The following is a 20176-nucleotide window of genomic DNA, read 5'->3' on the forward strand; positions in this document are numbered from 1 at the left end:
CCCATATATGTTTGTATCTGTGAACAGTGTAGAGTATTATTTCATATCAGTAGTCTTTGTAATTAATTTCTTTGCTTTAATCACTATGTATGCAAATAATGAAAGGTTTTCTTGGGCTCCACCGAGGAAGAAATGCTAATCAGCCACAAAGTTAGGCAGTATAGAGCTTTATTGGGGTTTGTGCACCCGGGCGAGGTTCTCCAGTCTGGAGAGTGGGGCTGGGGAAGTTGCACCCAAGCAGGGAATGTGGCGGGGTTTTATTTTGGTTGGCTCTCTTCGTGGGAGCTGGGGATTGGTCCCCTTTGAACAAAGCGGCAAAGTATCATTGGTGGTTCTCCTCGGGCTCAGGTTGCTATGTGGATAAAGCCCCCCCTTTCAGCTCTCTGGTTTGACTTCAGCCATCTTTTTTGGGTTGTAGTTCAGCTGCCATCTTGTTCTACCCCACCCATCCTAACAAATAATATTTTTCAAAATAGTAGTAAAGAAAAAAATCAGTGACAGAATAAACAGCAATCAGCCTTAACCTCAGTTCTACTCCCCTAGTCATCAATTTTCAACTCCTGTAGCTGTTTCATCTGGTATTTCTTTCATAAGTCTAAATAAAATACTTATATTAATTTTATAGTAAATAAGCATTTAACACTTATACCCTGTCTCCAGTTCCCTTTTGACTGCTTTTCCAATATATGTCACAATTTATTATAAAGTCAGTGTTTACATGATTATGACTGTGAATTTTTTTAATATATTTTATTGATTATGCCATTACAGTTCTATTCCCCCCCCTTCATTCCCCTCCACCCTGCACACCCCTCCCCCATCATTCCCCCCCCTTTAGTTTATGACCACCTGTCTCAAGTTCTTTAGATTCTATATTTCCCCTACTATTCTTGCCCTCTCCCCATCTATTTTCTACCTACCATCTATGCTACTTAGTCTCTGTACCTTCTCCCCCCTTCTCCTCCTCCCACTCCCCTGTTACTAACCCTCCATGTGATCTTCATTGCTATGGTTCTGCTCCTGATCTAGCTGTCCTCTTACTTTGCTTTTGTTTTAGGTGTGGTTGTTAATAACTGTGAGTTTGCTGTCCTTTCACTGTTCATCTTTTTTATCTTCTTTTTCTTAGATATAGCCCTTTAACATTTCATATAATAAGGGCTTGGTGATGATGGACTCCTTTAACTTGACCTTATATGAGAAGCACTTTATCTGCCCTTCCATTCTAAATGAAAGCTTTGCTGGCTAGAGCAATCTTGGATGTAGGTCCTTGCATTTCATGACTTGGAATACTTCTTTCCAGCCCCTTCTTGCCTGTAAGGTCTCTTTTGAGAAATCAGCTGACAGTCTGATGGGAACTCCTTTGTAGGTGACTGTCCCCTCATCTCTTGCTGCTTCTAGAATTCTCTCCTTCATTTGAATCTTGGCTAATGTAATTCTGATGTGCCTTGGTGTGTTCCTTCTTGGGTCCAACTTCTTTGGGACTCTCTGAGCTTCCTGGGCTTCCTGAAAGTTAATTTCCTTTCGCAGATTGGGGAAGTTTTTCTTTATTATTTGTTCAAATAAGTTTTCCACTTACTGCTCTTCCTCTTCCCCTTCTGGTACCCCTATAATTCGGATGTTGGAGCATTTAAAGATGTCCTGGAGGTTCCTAAGTCTCTCCTCATTTTTTTGAATTCTTGTTTCTTCATGTTTTTCTGTTTGGTCATTTTTTTCTTCCTTCTGGTCTGCTCCCTTGATTTGAATCCCAGTTTCCTTTCCAACACTATTGCTTTCCTGTGTATTTCCCTTCATTTCAGTTAGTTTAGCCTTCATATGTTCCTCTAATTTGTGGCTAAATTCAACCAATTCTGTGAGCATCCTGATCACCAGTGTTTTGAACTGTGCCTCTGATAGGTTGGCAATTTCTTACTCTCTTAGATTTATGGGCTCTGGGGCTCTGAATTCTTGAGCCATGTTTTGCTCTGTTCACGCCTGTTACGTATGAGGAGAGGAGCCTTAGTTGTTCACCAGGGTGGGGCCACCCAGGTCATTGATTTGTATGTGGAGGCGGGGTCAGAGAGGGAGCAATAGCAGTCCCCTCCGCTCCTTCCCGTGCTGGGGCCTGCCGGGTCTGTCTCACTGCTCGCTCCTTTGCTGGTTTATCTGTGCTCAATGTGTGACCATGGTCAGCCTGCCGCCTTGCGCCTTCACTGGGTCCACCCATGGCTACCCCACTCGTGGGATTTGCCCTTGGCTGCCTCAGCACCTAGGTCAGAGGATCTTTTTGACCCAACCCACTCCGCTGCTGGCTCCGCCCCTCTTACTAGTCTAGCTGAAGGGTTTGTTGTTATGACTCCCGTTTTGTTCAATTTACTGTGGTTTGGCTGCGTTTTTTGTTGCTAAAACTTTGTCATTTTTAGGCTTGGTTGTGCGAGAAGGCACAATGTTTCCACCTACACCTCCATCTTGGCGGAAGTCCTCCGAATTTTTTTAACCACAGAGCTAAATGGGTTTCTATGACATGACTGAACATACTAAATCTTATTAATTCATTTTTTTGTTCTGGAGTTAGTGGTCTTACATTGTTATTGGCTTTTAGTCTTTTATTTTTCTATTCTATTTTTCCTGTGCTTAATTGTTTAAAATATTACAGTGAGCCCTGGCTAGTGTGGCTCAGTGGATTGAGCAGTGGCCTGCAAGCCAAAGGGTTGCCAGTTCGATTCCCAGTCAGGACACATGCCTGGGTTGCAGGCCAGATCCCCTGTAGCGTAGCGGGTGCGTGAGAGGCAACCACACCCTGATGTTTCTCTCCCTCTGTTTCTCCCTCCCTTCCACTCTCTCTACAAATATATAAATATAATCTTTAAAAATGAAAAAAAATGTCACAATGCTGTGCCTTGTTGGCGTGGGGTCCTTTCTTTTTCATTCATTTTGTTAGGTACTTGAGAGGTCCTTTTACTCTGAAGGATTGTGTTCTTTAGTTCTAGGATTCTGTAACTTTTATTTTTCATTTCTTCTTTCCTTTTATTATGTCAATTCTTTCTGGGATGGTCCTATCAGTCTGGTTGAATTTCCTGGAGCAGGGATTGACAGACTTTTCCCCCTAAGGGCAAGATGGTAAATGCTTAGGCTTATGGGCTGTTACAGTCTTGGTTGGTAGCACCCAACTCTGCCATTATAACGTGAAAGCCGTCACACTAATAGTGCTCAGCTGGGGGGCTCGGCTGTGTTCCAATAAAACCTTTATTTGTAAAAGCAGGTAGCCAAGCCAAAGTTTGCCAAGTCCTATCTAGAATGATTTTCTTATTTTCCAGATTTTTTTCTTCACTTTGACTTTTTGTTCTATATTCTGGGAAATTTCCTCAACTTTCTCTTTAGTTTTTTTCTATTAAAATTCTTATTTTGGATATAATTTTTAATTTCTAGGAGCCTTTCTTCTCTGTTCTTTTTATAGCATTTCTAGTCTTATTTCATGTATGCAATATCTTTTTCTCTTCAAGGTTATTAATTAAAGTCTTTTAATCACAGCCTTGATTAACTCTTTTGTGCTTCCCCACCCCCACCCCCCAAGTATTTCAATTGGTCTCCTTTGTGTTATGTGCTTTCCTAAATTATCTGGAGATCCTTGGCTGTTCACACTTAGGAGTAGGGTCCTAAACACACTTGGAAGCACTATTAGCATGAGTGAGCTTCAAATCAAAATGACCAGCTAGCTTGCGTTGATGTAGTCCAAATGACAGGATTCTTTTATGTGGGGCTGTTCTCTTCCTCCACTCTTTTGCCTGGTAGGGTCCAAGCCTGGATAGGAATTTAAGACAGTGTAGGACAGGAAGAATGGGTATTCTCGCTGCCTGTCCTTCAGATTTGTATTTGTTCCTCTGTTTTAGCCCTCTGCCTCACCTTGCCTCCCAGGGTATGGGGTTTCTAGGGGTGAGTCATTTCGTCTCGCTGTAGATACTTCTGTGGATCCTAGCTTTCCGTAATTGGCCATGTCAGCCAGAATCCTTTTGATTTCTCTCTGCCCAAATGGGTTTAATTCTGTTGGTCTACTTTTGGGTTTGTACTGATTAGTGCTTTTTCTAAAATGTTAATGAGGCGGCTGGATGGAGTGGCATCAAACATGTGTTTTCACCTACTATGTTAAGCTGGAAATTAAGTGATTTATTTTGAAAACCTTTTGGGAAATGAGTAGTAGAAAATTTTATTTTACTTTTTAAAAATTGTATTTATTTTAGAGAGAGGGGAAAGGAGAGAGAGGGGGAGAGAAACATCAACGTGCCAGAGATACATCTGTCAGTTGCCTCTCGCACACCCCCTACTTAGCCTGCAACTCAGGCATGTGCCCCAACTGGGAACCAAACCAGCAACCCTTCAGTTCACAGGCTGGCACTAAGTAAAATGAGCTACACCAGCCAGGACAGTAGTAGAAAATGTTATTTGCAGCTAAATCTTGTTGGTGCTATACCTCTATTTCTCTCTTCCTTTTTTGAATGGAAATATTTCCACAGTAATACATGCTTATCATTAAAAATATTAAATGATATGGAATTACCTAGACTAGTTAATGAAGAGCTCTGTGTAACCACCCCTGACAGTAATTGACACCCACCTTGCACTACCAGTCTTTGTACATAACACATATACACTGCCCCCATTTTTTCTTTCTTTTTATTTGAATTGTTTGTTTCATTTTCTTCAGGTCTCCTGGAAACCTAGAGAAGAACCGCTATGGGGATGTACCCTGCCTGGACCAAACAAGAGTGAAGCTGATAAAACGAAGTGGCCACACTCAGGTAGACTGATAAATGCCATCTTCTCAGGACCACCGAGGGAAATTTAAGAAGCTTACAAAGTGTAGCTTACTAATGTTATAGTTGAAAGAACATGGATTCTAAACTAGAGAGACAATATTTGAGCTGTAGTGTTGCTACAAACCAGTCCATTATTACCATAGGCAAGTTCCTGTATGCCCATCTGGTAGTATTAAGTGGAAATTAAATGAAATGCTTTATGTAAATGCTGATAGCACAAGGTCTGGTATGTTGTAGGTGCCCGATTATGCTCGATTATTTCTCCTTTTACTCCTTAGTTGTGCGGTCCTGGTCATATCATTCATCGTACTGGTGAGTGTATATGCATCAGTCAGTACAAGGCAACTCCAATAATAAATACCTCTGGTTTTTCAATTTAGAAGATTTGAAAAAAGTTTTGGACAGCTAGTGTATAAATAAATATCCAGGGATAGGGATGAAATGGTCAGATGATTTTACTATTTAATGTATTAATTTGGTCATAGCTGTCCATATTAAAAATCACATGTAATAGATGAGTAGAGATATTTAGAGAAAATGTTATTAGACATTTAACATCAGTTCTGGTGTCATCAGTTGTATCTACTTTTTTAAAAAAGATTTTATTTACTCATATTTTAGAGAGAGGAAGGAAGGGAAAAATATAGGGAGAGAAACATTGATGTGCGAGATATACATCATTCGGTTGCCTCTCACATGCCCCAAAACCCAGGCATGTACCCTAACTGGGAATCAAACTGGTAACCTTTAGGTTCACAATCCTCAATGACTCCATTGAGTCATTCTAACGAGGGCTTTTTTTTTTGTAAGTATATTTTGTCGATTATGCTATTACAGTTGTCCCATTCTTTTTTCTCCCCTTTATGCCCCTCAACCCTGTACCTCCCTCTCCTTCCAGTATTTCCCCCCCTTAGTTAATGGGTAGTATATATAAATTATTTGGCTTCTCCATTTCCTATACTATTCTTTTGTTGTTGTTGTTAAATATTTTATTTATTTATTTTAGACAGAGAGGGAGGGAGGGAGGGAGGAAGAGAAGGAGAGAAACATCAATGTGTGGTTGCCTCACATGCACCCCCAACCATAGACCCAACCTGGACATGTGCCCTGACTGGGAAGCGAATAAGTGATCCTTTGATTCACAGGCCAGTGCTCAATCCACTAAGCCACAGCAGCCAGGGCTCTGTACTATTTTCAACCGCCCCCCCCTGTCTATTTTGTACCTACTAATTATGCTTCTTTTCCCCTGTACCTTTCCCACCAATTTTCCTCCCTCCCCCTCTTCACTGATAACCCTCCATATGATCTCCATTCCTGTGAATCTGTTCCTGTTCTAGTTGTTTGCTTAATTTGTTTTTGTTTTTTTAGGTTCAATTATTGATAGTTGTGAGTTTATTGTTATTTTACTGTTCATATTTTTTATCATCTTTTTCTTAGATAGGTCCCTTTAACATTTCATATAATAAGGGCTTGGTAATGATGAACTCCCTTGACTTTATCTGGGAAGCACTTTATCTGCCCTTCCATTCTAAATAATAGCTTTGCTGGATAGAGTAATCTTGGACGTAGGTCCTTGCCTTTCTTGATGTCAAATACTTCTTTCCAGCCCCTTCTTGCCTGCAAGGTTTCTTTTGAGAAATCAGCTGAGAGTCTTATGGGAACTTCTTTGTAGGTAACTGTCTCCTTTTCTCTTGTTGCTTTTAAGATTCTATCCTTATCTTTAATCTTGGATAATGTAATTCTGATGTGCCTTGGTATGTGCTTCCTTGGATCCAACTTCCTTGGAACTGTCTGAGGTTCCTGGACTTTCTAGAAGTCTGTTTCTTTTGCCACATTAGGAAAGTTCTACTTCATTATTTTTTCAAATAAGTTTTCAATTTCTTACTCTTCCTCTTCTCCTTCTCACACCACTATGATTTGGATGTTGGAACATTTAAAGTTGTCCCAGAGGTTCCTAAGACTCTCCTAATTTTTTTGAACTCTCATTTCTTCATTCTGTTCTGGTTGAGTATTTATTTCTTTATTCTGGTCCATGCTGTTGATTTGAGTCCCGGTTTCCTTCTCATCACTGGTGGTTCCCTTTAGATTTTACTTCCTTTCACTTGGCATAGCCTTCACTTTTTACTCTATTTTGCAACCATACTCAACCATTTCTGTAAGCATCCTGATTACCAGTGCTTTGAACTAAGCATCTGATAGGTTGGCTGTCTCTACATTGCTTAGTTCTATTTTTGGAGATTTGATCTTCCTTCATTTGGGCCATATTTCTTTGTCTCAGTGCACCTATTACATTGTAAGGGGAGGAGCCTTAAGTATTCACCAGGAGGGTGGGGCAACCCAGGTCACTGCATTGTGGTGCTGTCAGTGGGGGAGGGGTCAGAGAGGGAACAATGGCACTTGCTTGGCTCTCGGCTGGCTTTCAGTCACCCACTTCATACAAGCAAATTGGGCCCTGCTGGTGCTGATTCCTGGGTGAATGGGTTTATGTATATTCTAGAACCCTGTGGGTCTCTCCAGTGAATTCCTGCGAGGCTGGGAGTTATCTCCTGCTGCCGCAAGTCCCACAGGTTTTTACAGTCAGAGGTTTCGAGGCTTTTTTTCTCTGCTCTGGCACCCTGGGTTGTGCAGTCTGTCTTTCTGCCCATTTGTTCCTCCCGGTTTATCTGAATGTAAATGTGGGACTGCCCTGTCCTCCAGCTGCCTCACCAGCCTCAGTCCTTCAGCCTTCACCTTGCTGTGAGTCCTCTCAGCCCCAGGTGACCATTTCCTCCCCTCCTACCAGTCTGGATGAATGTTTCTTCTTTAACTCCTTGGTTGTTGGACTTCCATACAGTTGGATTTTCTGGCAGTTCTGGTTATTTTTTTGTTTTTAAATTTGTTCATCTTTTGGTTGTGCGAGGAGGCACAGTGTGTCTACCTATGCCTCCATCTTGGCCTGAAGTCTGAAGATCATCACTTGAGTTATAATCCTTCTCATTACTGTAAATATTGGCAGAGGTTTTATTTCCCTAATAAATGGAGAATTAAGATTATTAGTGAATTTTTCACCAGATTTACTCCCGGAATTATAAAGCTGTTAGTCACTGAATATTCAGATCGTAATGGAGACTGGCTAGGTGGCCCATGATGTTGATGGCCCTAGATATGAGGTACAGCTTTCTTCCTTCATAACTCACAGTTTGCCCTCATGTGTTGGCAGCATTGATGGGGAGTCCTCCTGAGTTTCCTAGGCTTGCCTCCCTTTTGGTTCTAAGCTGTAGTCCTGCAAGTCTTAATGGATTCCCCTTTTTGTAAATAATAGCTTTATTGATATATAATTGACATACCATACATTTTACCCATTTAAAGTGTATAATTCAGTGGTTTTTTTAAAAATGTTTTTGCATAGTTGTGCATTCATCACCACAATCAACTTTAGAAAATTTTTATCACCTGAAAAACTCATTTTCCCAAGTAGAAGTCCTATGTCATTTGATAACTGTGTATAACATTCTGAGGTCCCGTCAGGCTCTTCCACAGTAACTGTACCATTTTACATTCCTGCCAGCAATGAGTAAGGGTTTCAAAGTTTCTCCACATGTTTGCCAGACTGTTATCTCTCTCTCTTACCTGCAGTCATCCTACTGGGTGTGAAACAGTATCTCACTGTGGTTTTAACCTGAATTGCCTTGGTGGCTAATGATGTTAAACATCTTGCATGTGCTTGTTGACCATTTGTACATCTTCTTTGGAGAAATGGTTATTTTAAAATAAGTTTTGTTTTTACTATTGAGTTGTGAGATTTCTTTATATAGTCTGGAAACAAATCCGTTATCAAATATATGTATTCTGTGGGCTTTTTCACTTTCTCGATATCATTGGAAGCAGAAAAGTGTTCAATTTCAATGTAGTTCCATTGATCTGTTTTTTTCTGTCATTGCTTATGCTTTGGTATCATATCTAAGAAGGCCATGCCTAACTCAGTGTCAAAAAGATTTAATTAATTTCAAAAGGATTTAATCCTATATATTCTTCTAAGAACTTTTTAGTTTTAGCTCTTACATTACTCCCGTGATCCATTTTGAGTTACCGTATTTGCTGTGCATAATGCGCACCCATGTTTTTGGCCAAAACTTTCAGGAAAAAAATCTTTTGTTTTAATTTTTTAATTTAATTTAATTTATTTTTATTTAGAAACAAAACCTGTTATTATATTCCAGGGTATTATTTTACATACAGATATTGTTATTGCTTTCCAGTATTATACTTTAACACATAAGCATAAAAATAATTTAAAACATTTATATAAATATGAAATTAGTACTACCCATGTACAGTGTACATCCTTATTTTTTCCTCAAAAATCTGGCCAAGGAAGTGCTTGTTATACATGGCAAAATATGGTAGTTTTTACGTATGGTATGAGGAAAGAGTCATCTTGATTTTTTTGTTTGATTTTTTTCTGCATGTGGATATCCAGTTGTTCCAGCAACATTTATGAAAGTGAGGTTTTGAGTTGGCCCTTTTGCTTCTTTTTTCCCCCCCCAACAAGAAGAGACTATCCATACCCTGGGTTTTATTTACCTACCAGTACATCATTTTCCCACCCAGATGGCATATTCTTCACAGCTGCAATGATGTTTCCTTTTTATCATTAGACAGACTACATCAACGCCAGTTTCATGGACGGCTACAAGCAGAAGAATGCTTATATTGGTACACAAGGTAAGTTAGTCCGCCCCTCACAAGTTGGTTTTGAGTCATCCACCTGTGATTCTTATACCAGAGGATAGCATAATTTTTAAAGAAAATGGTTACTTAATGTTATGTTGTGGCCACTATATCTTGGCCTTTCATAAAGATTAGGGGTCATTGAGGAAGGCCATTGAGAAGCATAGTTTCATATAAGATATGTCTGGGAACTCACTGAATAGAAATAAACTGGAGATTTGAACACACAACACCAATACAAGTTTTTGGACTGTGTCTTTTATTGCCAACCCAAAGGGACAGAACATCAGAACTCATTAGCTAGTGAGGTGTTCTTATGGCCAGTAGGAGGCCAGGAGCGGCAGTGGGACTTCCCAGAAATTGAGTCTAATCTGTGAATGGGTGTTGCTGTCCTCAGAGGCTTTGCTGATCCCTGTACAATCACAGGGCACCTCAGCAGTCTTCTGACGTGGATAGTCTATGCTCCATCTGACAGTGGAGTATTGGGCTCCAGGAGGATTGCATGTGGGGTTTTTATAAATGTTGCTGTGGGCTCAGTGCTCCTGACCTGGCCTCTGCCATCTCAAGGAGAATATTGGATCATATTCTAAAAGGGTGAAAAGAAATCACAACACAGGAGGACATAACAGTCCTCCATATGAGCTTAAGGCCTTTCGACCATTGCAGAACATGGCTAGCAAAAGATCCAGTGGATACTTCCTTAACCAAGTCAGTGATCAAACAAGATCATCATTAATGGACGAACATATTAATATGCCTCCTGCCGTGAAACATTGAGAACTGTACCATATAACCTATGTTATATGTTGCCAGTTTTTAAGTCTGAATCTAATTATGAGAAACCAATCAAATCCAGATTCTGGGACATAGAATAAGAAAACTTGCTTAAACTCTCCAACTTTAATGCCATTAAAAAAATTTTAAAAGGTCAGAGAACTGTTATAGATTAAAGGAGACCAAAGAGACATGATAACCAACAGTAATGTGTGATCCATGATTGAAACCTGTGTTTGGAGGATTAAATTGTTAAGGACAAATTATTGGGACAATTGGAGAATATGTCTTAGATAATATTATTATACCCATGTTTAATTGCTTAAGTGAAATAATGGTATTGTTCTGTAGGAGAACTCTTTGTTCTTCTAAATATGTGTTTGAGCATTTATGAGTAAAGTGTCATAATGTCTGATACTTTTTTTCAAATTATAAGAGAAAGTTTATTAAGAAAGTTACACAGGTGGTAGAAGTGAGCCAGCCAGGCTGCAAAGGCTCAGGAAACAAGTTACAGAGGCAGAAGAAAGGGCCCTTGGAGCTCAGGAGAGGGGATGGCAAAGGTAATGCACCCAGGGGAAGAACAGGGGGAGGGAAAGGTGCTGGCGTGCTCCCGAGAGGGAGAGCACGTTGAAATTTATTTTTTTATTTCCTTGACCAAAAATAAAGTGTCTATTTCTGGGAGTTAGAATTACATTTTAAATTTTCTTCTGTTTTTCCTTATTTTTTATTATATTTTTTCAAATAATTGAAACTTACTTTTAAATAATTCACTAAAAAGAAAATACATGTGTATGTCTGCAGCAGTGTCCCCTTATCTGCGGTTTTCAGTTACCCATGCTCTCCTGTGTTTAAAAAATATTAAATGGAAAGTTCCAGAAGTAAACAGTTCATAAGTTTTAAATTGCATGCCATTCCGGGTAGCGTGACGAAATCTAGCATTGTCCCTCTCTGCCCCACCTGGGATGTGAAATCAACCTTCGTGTAGTGAATCCACACTGTTGAAGCTACCTGCCTATTAGTCACGTAGTAGCCATCTCAGTTATCAGACTGACTGTCACAGTATCACAGTGCATATGTGCAAGTCACCCTCACAGTAGCCTGACGCTCTGTCACAATGCCCACATCTTCCGCCTCACATCATCTCATCACGTAGGCACTGTGTCTTCACACACCATCACAAGAAAAGGGTGAGTAGAATACAATTAGGTATTTTCAGACAGACCACATTCACGTAACTCTTACTACAGTATATTATTAAATTATTCAGCTTTATCAGTTATTGTCGTTAAATTCTTACTGTGCCTAATTTATAAATTATGTATCATATATATTGGGAAAAAACATAGCATATAAATATAGGGTTTGGTACTGGTTTTAGGCATTCAGCGGGGGTCTTAAAACGTATCCCCTGCAAATAAAGGGGGACTAGTCTATAGAGATAAGCAAACATTGCAAAACGATAGCTAAAATCGATAGCTTGTGAACTAAAGAATGTACAAATATACTATAGTAGTATTTCAGCTTTTTGTTGGATTCTTTTTTTTTTTTTCCAAAATAAAAGTTGAAGGAGACAAAAGGGAAAAAGGCCTTTGGATTCTTGGTACGTTGTTAATTGGTCTTATGGTCACAGGTTTATTTTTTTTCCCCTAAAAGAGACAACTCCCTCAAAAGGGAGTTCTTTCAAGACCCTAAGAAGAAACAAGAGAACTGTCAGGAAAGATTTTTGGCAGGTGTAGGATATGATGTGATCTGCTTGAGGAAGTAGGGCCTTTGCTGAGGAGGATGGTTTGGTGTGGTTGGGCTTATAGGGAGTAAGGGTTGGCTTTAGGGGGCCTCATAATGCTTCTTACTCCAGGTTTAGAAGGCAAGGGCACTGCTTAGTGTTGGTTCATTATTCAAGAGTTGGGACCTTTAGGCTGGCACTGTAGCCTCTGTCCAGAAGAAACTCCTCCAGGAATATAGGACAGAGGGCTTCTTGAGTCAAACACTGATCACCTTTAGAACATGTTAACACCAGAAGATACGGGCCCTGTGATGTTGGGAAAGCTGGTTTGATTTATCTGGCTAACCTTCTTGACTGTATTTGTAGTATTCTGATTCTTAGTCATCATGTTATTTGTTATAATAATAATATCCTATCTATTAAGAATATGTATGAGATATATAACCTCTAATTATTATAAAGACTCTGCAAGGAAGTTTTATTTTATTAACCTATGAACAAACTGTAGCCCAAAAAACCTTAGGTGATCTTGTATCACACAGCTAGTAAGTGGCTATTAAGCCAGGATTTGAAAGTATGTTTGTTTGGGTCAAAAATCCTAGCAAGGCAAGTCAGTGGATTATTTTACCTATGTCAGCACAAACTGGTGACTTTCTTTCTTCAGAAAAGTATAATGTTAAAAGAGTCTTATCTGGAGACTCTTTTCCTTCCAAATCTCTCATGCCTTTGAGGAAATTATGACCTACTCTGCCTGGCCTGAGTTGGAGTGGTATATGGGTTCTCAGGTGCTCTGATAGGCAACACCAATTTGTCAGCAATTTGAATGTGGAAAGCTAAGGATCTGAGAGATGCTGTGGTGCAGAGCAGTGGGGTGTAGATAAATGGGGGGTCAGAGATGGGGCAAGGGTATTTTTATATTCTTGATGTGCATATTACGGTAATGCATATCCATTAAATGAAGATGAAAATCACTCATAACCCTGAGACACAGCGATAATGTTAACATTTTGCAGCATATCCTTCTAAACCTTTTTCTATTCATATAAATAGGTACAGGCATATAAATAGGTACAGAAAGAGCCTAACAAAATAGGCTCTTTCTATACATTATCTGCTTTTTCACTTGATGGTATCTTGTGCATATCTTTCCAGAGCAAAAAATATAGACCTTATAATACCTATCACCTTACATACTGTTTAAATTTGGGGTATATGATAATTTAATCCTCTTTTGTTAGACATTTAACTTGGTGTCAAGACCTCACACGCTTTTGGAAGTGCCTGCTTCTGCACAAGAGGAAATTCTAGTATCATAAAATGTTAGTGCTTGCTAAAAAGGCTTTAGCAAAAATAGTAGTGAAACTAGCAAACTTCCAGGACAAAAATCAACTCTTGTTACTTCCCTGCTTCCCTGCAACCAGAGGAGGAAAAAGCACTGGGAAACTACGTGGAGTTATCCTGAGTAGTTACTCCCTTGATTAAAAGGGAATTGTTGTATCAAGTATCTTCAGGTCCCACAAATATCTTCAGAGTTACTGCTGAGTGCCCATCCTGTGCAGGTTCTAACACAGAAGAAGAACTTGACACCATGGCACTTGCAGTCACCACCATGTTTGCTGAGATGTGATTAATTCTCACAAAGTAAAATGACTGATATAAGATCACATACATTATATGGTTAAGCTGTTTTGATCCAGCTGTACCATCAAAATCTAAGAGAAGAGGAAACCCTACAGAGAGGAAACCTTCCATGGTGGTCAGAGAAAGTTTCAAGGATGAGACAGCACTTGAAAATGAGTAGAAAATGAACAGCACTGGAGGTGAGAGAGATGGCTTGAGCAAAGGATAGAAGCAGAAGTAAGCATGATGTGTCTATATTGTGATGAAACAATTTTTTAGAAAGATTAAACTGGCAGGGATATGCAAAATAGACGGGAAGGGAGAGTCCTGTTTAGAAAAGTAGACCAAGCCCTGGCTGGTGTGGCTCAGTGAATTGAGTGCCAGCCTACAAACCAAAGGGTCACCAGTTCGATTCCCAGTAAGGGCACATGCCTGGGTTGTGGGCCAGGTCCCCAGTAAGGGTGCACAAAAGGCAACCACACATTGATGTTTCTCTCCCTCTCGCTCTCCCTCCCTTCCCCTCTCTCTAAAAGTAAATAACTAAAGTCTTTTTTAAAAAGAGAAAGAAAAGTAAGCCAAGATAAGAATACAGTAACTCAGACAAAGATGATGTGGTTGGTTCTCACAGTGAAGTTGAGCAGGGAGATCAGGAAGGGGACAAAAGGATAAAAACCACAAACAACTCAAAGGCAAATCTTTAGGACTAAGTAGATAAAGAAAATATGGCCCTGGCTGGTGTGACTTAGTGGATTGAGCGCAGGCCTGCAAACCAAAGGGTTTCTGGTTTGATTCCCAGTCAGGGCACGTGCCTGGGTTGTGGGCCAGGTCCCCAGTAGGGGGCACTCAAGAGACAACCACTTATTGATGTTTCTTTCCCTCTCTATCTCCCTTCCCCTCCCTAAAAATAAATAAAACCTTTAAGAAAAAAAAAGAAAATAGATAAGTTATAGTTGACTCCAATTTTTTAAGACTGAGTTCTTGGCCCTGGCTGGTGTGGCTTAGTGGATTAAGTGCTGGCCTGCAAACTGAAAGGTCCCAGTTCAATTCCCAGTCAGGGCACATGCCTGGGTTACCAGCCAGGTCCCCAGTTGGGGGTGTGCAAGAGGCAACTGATCAGTGTTTCTCTCCCTCTCTTTCTTCCTCCCTTCCCCTCTCTCTAAAAATAATAAATTTTACAAATTTTAAAAAAAAAAAGAAGAAGAAGACCAAGTGATTGAAGAAGGCCACTACTGTTAACAGAGATGGGAAAGTGGAGAGAGAAAGCTAGCTTTGAAGGAGGGGGCTGAAAATATGTTGGGTTTGAGTTGATGATGGGACACAGAAGGAGACAATTCCATAGGCAACTGGGTGCTTATAAGGCTTGGCTTAGATGAGGTGAGAACAGCTAGAGAAATGTACATAGTTGACACTGCCAGTATAGATATGATGACAGCTGAAGTCCTGGTAATAAGGCCCTGAGAGGGTCTGTAAGAGTGCTTCTCAGACTGTACCTGAGGTCCTTGTTAACATGGAGATGTGATTTTTAACATATTCCCACGCTGTATGCTGTGCTGGTGGTTAAAGGAAATAGCAGGATGTAGCGAGAGGAGCAGGGAGCCAGTATCTGTGGTTTGGAGTTAACCAAACCACGGAAGAGCCAAGGAAGGCTCTTTTGGGAGGAAAACAGAAGAGCCAAGGAAGAAGCGCTTCACAGAGTCATGTACTGTGTCTTTTCCAGGACCTCTGGAGAATACCTATCGTGATTTCTGGCTCATGGTATGGGAGCAAAAAGTCTTGGTGATTGTGATGACCACTCGGTGAGTTCACCCTTTTTCTTCCCACCTCTCTGCCCCTACCCTAATACTAAGGATAGGTGATTCAAAAGAGGAATTAGCTCTTAGAAATAGTGAGGATTAGAAAAGCCATGGCCATGAGTTTGAGATGATGTAGGTTCTTGTTTGTTTTGTTTTTTTTCAGTTGACCCAAAGATAACACGAGGTGTGGTGGAGACTGATAGATCTAACTTCTCAAAGCTTTATTCCATGGCTCTGGTGACCCTGTGCCACTTACAGCCTATTCTGAGGCCCTGGCCTTATCCACTAAAGGAAGAATTGGGAGACATGGGGCAATTCACTTTCAATCTGGTCCACGCTTCTTCCAAAGAGCAGCTGTCTTCCTGGCTTCTGACTTACCAGTTCGCCTTTGTTCTCTCTTTCCCTGCTACTTTGACCATTTTCTGCTTCTTTAAGAGGCAGGAAGCTCTTGATGAAAATAATATTTTTGAAATTTTGATATACACACCTGCCAAAACCTCAGGAATTACTATTTCATTAGTATTACCATTACCATTATGATCATTATAACCTATTTCAGATGAGAACAAAAAAATTAGAGTGTTAGCTTATTTTTCTTTTTCATGGCACTATTATAACAACCTTTGATTTGGAGAGGAGGTCATGGAAGAAATACCATCTTGGAGTACTTTGGAGCCACTGAATTGCAGTGAGGTAGACTTCAGACCTTTATACAAACCTCCTGCTGGTATCCTGGGAGCTGTGCCTTTCTTACTCCTGTATTACCCAGGGGCCCTCACTGGGGAAGAGAATGAACAGTGGCTGAGATACAAGGCAGAGAGTTCGATCTGGCCCACCATATTTTCTCTACTGTCTTTCTTTGTCCACTCAGTATTTATCCCAGATATGTGTGGAGTGCCAAGAGGTATCAGGAAAGGGGCAAAATGATAGGATATGTACCAATAAACGTCTTCTAAAGGAGTACCTACCGAGACTTGCACTGTTACATCCATTTAGAATGAAGGTTTTCTTCCTTTTCTGCCAAAAGGCAAGAGTATAAGTTAGAAGCAGTTCAAGAGATGCTGCTGCTGCTAGGAGCACAGCAGGTCCTGGGGGGGCGAGGTTAGTGCTGTGCAGAGGAAGGATGGAGATTTACCTTGCTCTGTGTGTCTTCAGCTTTGAGGAAGGCGGCAGGAGGAAGTGTGGTCAATACTGGCCTTTAGAAAAAGACTCTCGGATCCGATTTGGCTTCCTCACAGTGACCAATCTAGGTGTGGAGAACATGAGCCATTATAAGAAAACAACGCTAGAAATTCATAACACAGAGGTAAATCCAGGTTTCTATTTTCTCACTTTTTTGAAGGTAAAGGAGAACTTTAATGTAAAGAAAGTCTCTAAAAGGAATAGGCAGGATTCCAGGGAGCTTATAAGTGACTTCCATTTTTCTGGGCATAAGATGAAGATACTCAGTTCAGAGCCAATGTAATTACATTGTCTTAACACAACAGGGGCATTATTTAGGAATGAAACTTAGAAAAAGTCTGGATCCTACAAATAGGAATTCCGCCCCTTCCAGACATTAAACCTTTCCTTTGGGTTTGTAGAGAAGCAGTTGTGGGGAAAGTTGAGGGTGGTGGGCAGGAATCTTGGTGGTAGAGATCCCAGGGCATTGAGGACTGGAGGAGCCAAAGGAAGGGGAAACAGAAGTGACCTCACTAATTTCTGCTTCTTTTTCTATCCAAGGAGCGGCAGAAACGCCAGGTGACTCACTTTCAGTTCCTGAGCTGGCCAGATTATGGTGTCCCCTCCTCAGCAGCTTCCCTCATTGACTTCTTAAGAGCAGTCAGGAGCCAGCAGAGGCTGGCCGTCAACAGCATGGGAGCAGACTCCAAAGGGCAGTGCCCTGAGCCACCCATTGTGGTCCACTGTAGTGCAGGCATTGGCAGGACAGGTAATAATGCACCTGATGCAGCTGTCAGAGCCTCTGGAGGCAGTAAGGAAGGTGGAGGAATAACCAAGCTCTTTACTGCCAGATTGAGAGAATTCGATCCATTGGTCCCGAATTGCCATGAAAAATTCTTCCTAAGTGTCCTTTTGGTAACCCTAGTGCTAACTGTGTGTCCAGAATATACGCTTCATAAGCCGAGTCCTCTGGGACTGATGCTTTATACATCTTATTGGCATGATCATATTCTGACCCCATCACTGTCACCTGGGTGTCCAGAGAGCTCAGCTGGGCTGTTGCTTCCTTCTCATCCCTCTCCTTGGAGAGGTCTTCATTGTGTTCTGTGTTCTCCATTCTGCATCCACTTAGCAACTTTATCCTTAAGGGGATGTACATTGCAGGGACTGCTGGCATTTCTCATCAGAGATCCCTGTGGGAGAAGGGTCAAGAAGAGTAGGTTTGCATCAGATCTCTAGGGAGAAATTGTAGAGTCTGAAAATTAGGGCCCAGGTGTGAAAGTGCTATTGTTCTGTCTGGGATTTCACTTTCCCACCTGTTCTTCGTATTTCCTCCAAATACATGACAAGAGGCGTTCTCATTTCTCTGGCCTCCAACACTGTGCCCTCCCCCTTGAATCCTTTCAGGCCTGAGTCCCTTTGCCTTTAAATGCAGTCATTCAGTCCTGCCTGGTTATTTGGTAGAGGGGCAGGGAGAGGAGAGACAGGCTAGATATGACTATTTCCTTTCTCCCTTCAGGTACCTTCTGCTCACTGGACATCTGCCTGGCACAGCTGGAGGAGCTTGGTACCCTTAATGTGTTCCAGACAGTATCCCGCATGAGGACCCAGAGGGCCTTCAGCATCCAGACCCCTGAGCAGTACTACTTTTGCTACAAGGCAATCCTGGAGTTCGCAGAAAGGGAGGGCCTGGTGCCGTCCAGCCACAACCTCCTGGCCATGGAGCGTCAGTAACTGTCCCATGAGCCTCCTACCTGCAGGCCAGCCTTCTTCCTTAAACTATCCTGGACACCACTGAGCCTGTAGGTTGCCATCAGTTACACTGAAGCCATGGACCAACCTCTTTCTTAATGTCTCCCGGTGCACGCAAAGCAGCCTTTCCCTTTGGCAAGATAGATGTTGTGAAACTGTTATTAGAAAGGGCCAGCAACAGTGTGTTCTTAAGTCCTAGCAACTGCCATTGAACTGTGCCTTATTATAACCAAATTGTGGCTATTGATTTTTGCCAGGGGCTCCAAGCAAGGTAAGTGGGAAAGGAAACTCCCTACCTTCTTTCCCAATGCCCTCTCCTTCTGGAGGTCTCTTTCCCATCCCTTCCCTTTGCTAGGATTTGATGGGGAGGTTTGGTGAGCATCCACCTTCCTTCCTAGAAAGCTTGACCAAGTTATATATTCTAAAGAACATCCCGAGTGCCAAGCACGTTTATTCCTAGTGTGTATCCAGTCTTTTCTGTTATTCTGTGTGTGCGTGTGTGTGCACTTATGTGTATGGGTCCATATGTATGTGTGTATATAATATATTATTGTATGTGATAATATGGTCATATTCTATAAATACATATACGCAGAGTTACTCCTTTGTAGAAGTTCCTGGGGCTCCTTGTTGCACTTCAGGTGTTGTGGCTTCTTGTAGCCTACTGTTTATCCTGGACTAGCTGGGTTTGGGGATTATGTCTCCAGTTGTCAAATGACAGAATGGTGGAAGAGGACACAGGCATATCTACTTTCTATGTTCCTGCTACAGGCTTTCATGCTTACATCATGACTCTCTCTCTCCAGGATGCTGTCTGTTGGAGCCAAGAATACTGGTTTGTGGTGACGCTGGTTTAATTCAGCGTGGACTGCCCTTACCTAATGATTTTTCTCCGTTTACTTTGCTGATTTTGGTAATAGACCTCCACTGTGATTTCAGACCCCCTCTTTCCTCTTCCTGTCTCTTTCCTCTTCCTATCCCTTGGGGATTGGAGCCTTGGAGTAGAGATGAACTCACTGAGCAGCCAGAGGCAAGAGCAATTGGTACAATGAATGCCTTAAAAGGAAAGGAAGAGCCCCAAGTATGAGAAAAGAAACTACTATGAGAATCCTTCCCTGGGAGAATTAGCTTGGGACCCCTTTTTCTTTTCTCCAAAAGGTTCCTTTCCTTATGCAGCTTGGCCCTATCTACTCAGAAGCCCATCTTTTTCTGCCTAGTAACCTGACAGACCCTGGAGCTCAAGTTGGAGGGATTCTGTGTCAATAAAAAGTTTTAACTCCTGGCTGGGTGAGGCAGTGCCCTGCAGTTTCTATATCCCCACTCCCCTTCCATGTAACCTGTTCCTATCTGCTCCCAGCCTGATGTGCCAGGTATGGAATTGAGTCCCCAGTGCTCTACATTCCCAAGAAAATTCCAGGAACCCCTAAACCTTCCCCTATCACAGATGAGGTTGGCAACTGATCAGACCTCAATAATTTTATACTGTAATAAGCTCTTGAATGTATATGTTCTTATTTTTACAATCTTTTCATTTTGTATTTAATGTCAATCAACTGAGTCAGATTCAGAAAATAATTGTAAATGTTCATATTCAATATCTTACACCAATAGTTTTGTATTTACATATAAATATACTGACGTGATCAAACCCTTTTAGCTTCATCAATTTAGTAGCAGTGTGGGGCTGGGAAGGTGAGGAGGGAGTCTTAAGAGCTGGTCTGGGAGGGGTGGGGAGGCAGGGAAGGACCCAGGTGTTTAGCATCTGAGTCTTTCAGGTTTGAAAGACTACCTTGCCTGTAGGCCATGACCTTAGCTCTGGGCAGAAACAAGAGACCAACACCAGTTGAGTGCTT

At 41.4% G+C, this 20176-nt stretch overlaps 1 protein-coding gene across 2 annotated transcripts in view; it reads left to right on the plus strand.

The window, feature by feature from the left end:
- Positions 1–19976, plus strand: part of PTPN9 (protein tyrosine phosphatase non-receptor type 9) — an 85336-nt gene extending 65360 nt beyond the window's left edge. The window contains exons 8-13 of one of the 2 annotated variants that reach the window (XM_037131025.2): positions 4679–4772; positions 9428–9494; positions 15335–15413; positions 16566–16716; positions 17133–17150; positions 18091–18262. In XM_037131025.2, coding sequence (XP_036986920.1) covers positions 4679–4772; positions 9428–9494; positions 15335–15413; positions 16566–16716; positions 17133–17150; positions 18091–18174 — 493 coding nt within the window. In that variant the 3' untranslated portion in view covers positions 18175–18262. Of the gene's footprint in view, positions 1–4678; positions 4773–9427; positions 9495–15334; positions 15414–16565; positions 16717–17132; positions 17341–18090 lie in introns of both variants that reach the window. The other variant, XM_037131017.2, reaches the window with a different exon arrangement.
- Positions 19977–20176: the final 200 nt, after the last annotated feature.

Source organism: Artibeus jamaicensis, unplaced genomic scaffold (assembly GCF_021234435.1).
Source record: "Artibeus jamaicensis isolate MK-2021 breed Jamaican fruit bat unplaced genomic scaffold, CSHL_Jam_final scaffold_286, whole genome shotgun sequence".
Classification (NCBI taxonomy): Eukaryota; Metazoa; Chordata; class Mammalia; order Chiroptera; family Phyllostomidae; genus Artibeus; species Artibeus jamaicensis.